The following is a 1496-nucleotide window of genomic DNA, read 5'->3' on the forward strand; positions in this document are numbered from 1 at the left end:
ACTGTCCAGCTAAACTTAGCCCAAATGCTGATGCACATAATTGTGAGATAAATTAATGGTTAATGTTATAAGCAACTAAATTTTGAAATGATTCGTTATACAGAAGAAACTAACTGATATCTACCCTTTGGCATCTGAACACATGTGTTGGGGCAGTAACAATTCTTAGGAAATGATAAAGGTTAATATTCCTTACAGCGTTTCAGTGGTTTCCTGTTCTTATTTTGGCTGTGATTTCATATAATATATTCATATGGCATTTTGCAAATAGATGTGGAATAATGTACTTAAAAGGGAGTGCAAACAAGAAAAACCCTAGAACTTTAAAAAACAATAACTACAAAACAGATGCTGTCAGAACACATAATCCGCGTCTCTGGAAGTTGAAATGAATACAAAAACTTAGAATTTGACCACTCATATTTCAAAGGGAATGAAGTAAACAAATTCCCTTCAGAGTTGCCAAAGGAAATTTTAGATGGCTCATGGGGTACACATATATATCTGAATAGTTTCTGGCGTTCAAAGTCCTTCCATTAAACTGTCCTTCTCAGCCATCATCTGGAGTAAGAGTCCTTCCAAAGCACCTTCTTCATCGCTCCCTTCACATCCCTGTTCCTCAGCGTATATATGAGGGGGTTGGTCATGGGGATAATGACAGTGTAGAAAAGAGACATGAACTTGTCCTGATCCTGGGAGTCGCTGCTGCTGGGCTGAATATACACATAGATGGCTGTGCCAAAGAACAGGGAGACCACCGTGAGGTGGGACACACATGTGACAAATGCTTTTCTTTGCCCTGCAGTGGACTTTGTTCTTAAGACCGCCCTGACAATCCTACCATAGGAGAACATGATTAATGAAACAGGTGTGAGAAGCATGATGACACTGGCAAAGAAGGTCACATACACATTCGTGGTGGTGTCAACACAGGCAAGTTTGAGAAAAGAAGGGACCTCACAAAAGAAGTGGGCTAATTTATTTCTCCCACAACGAGGTAAAAGGAAGATGAGCACTGTCTGCAATAAGGAGTTGACAAAACCAGTGATCCATGAAGCGGAAGCCATCAGGGCACACAGACGGGGGTGCATGATTACTGTGTAGTGAAGGGGCCTGCAAACAGCTGCATAGCGGTCAAATGCCATAACTCCTAGGAGAATACATTCTGTACCTCCCAACGTCAGAGAGATGAACATTTGAACTATACAACCGCCAAAGGAAATGGATTTGTCTGCTCTGCTGAGATTAACTAGGAGCTGTGGAACAATGCTAGTCGTGTAGCACATGTCCAGAAAGCTCAGGTTAGAGAGGAAAAAGTACATCGGGGTGTGAAGACGTGGGTCCAAGTAGGACAATGCAATGATGGTTGTGTTTCCCAGCAAAGTGAAGATGTAGGAGATCAAAAGAACCACAAAGAGGACTGGCTCAAGTTGAAGCCTGTCAGAGAAGCCCAGTAAGATAAATCCAGTGATAGAACTTTCATTTTTCTGTTCCAT

General features: G+C 41.8%; 1 protein-coding gene across 1 annotated transcript; it reads right to left on the reverse strand.

Annotated features, from left to right (window-relative positions):
* Nucleotides 1-557: 557 nt before the first annotated feature.
* LOC129647465 (putative olfactory receptor 2B8) lies at nucleotides 558-1496 on the reverse strand. Its single transcript, XM_055574552.1, has one exon. It carries the CDS (start codon nucleotides 1494-1496, stop codon nucleotides 558-560), a length of 939 nt encoding a protein of 312 aa, XP_055430527.1.

Source organism: Bubalus kerabau, chromosome 3 (assembly GCF_029407905.1).
Source record: "Bubalus kerabau isolate K-KA32 ecotype Philippines breed swamp buffalo chromosome 3, PCC_UOA_SB_1v2, whole genome shotgun sequence".
In the NCBI taxonomy this organism is placed as follows: Eukaryota; Metazoa; Chordata; class Mammalia; order Artiodactyla; family Bovidae; genus Bubalus; species Bubalus kerabau.

Bases quoted from the DNA above. Each gene is read 5' to 3' on its own strand.
- LOC129647465 (XM_055574552.1), bottom strand. From the start codon at position 1,496: ATGGAACAGAAAAATGAAAGTTCTATCACTGGATTTATCTTACTGGGC.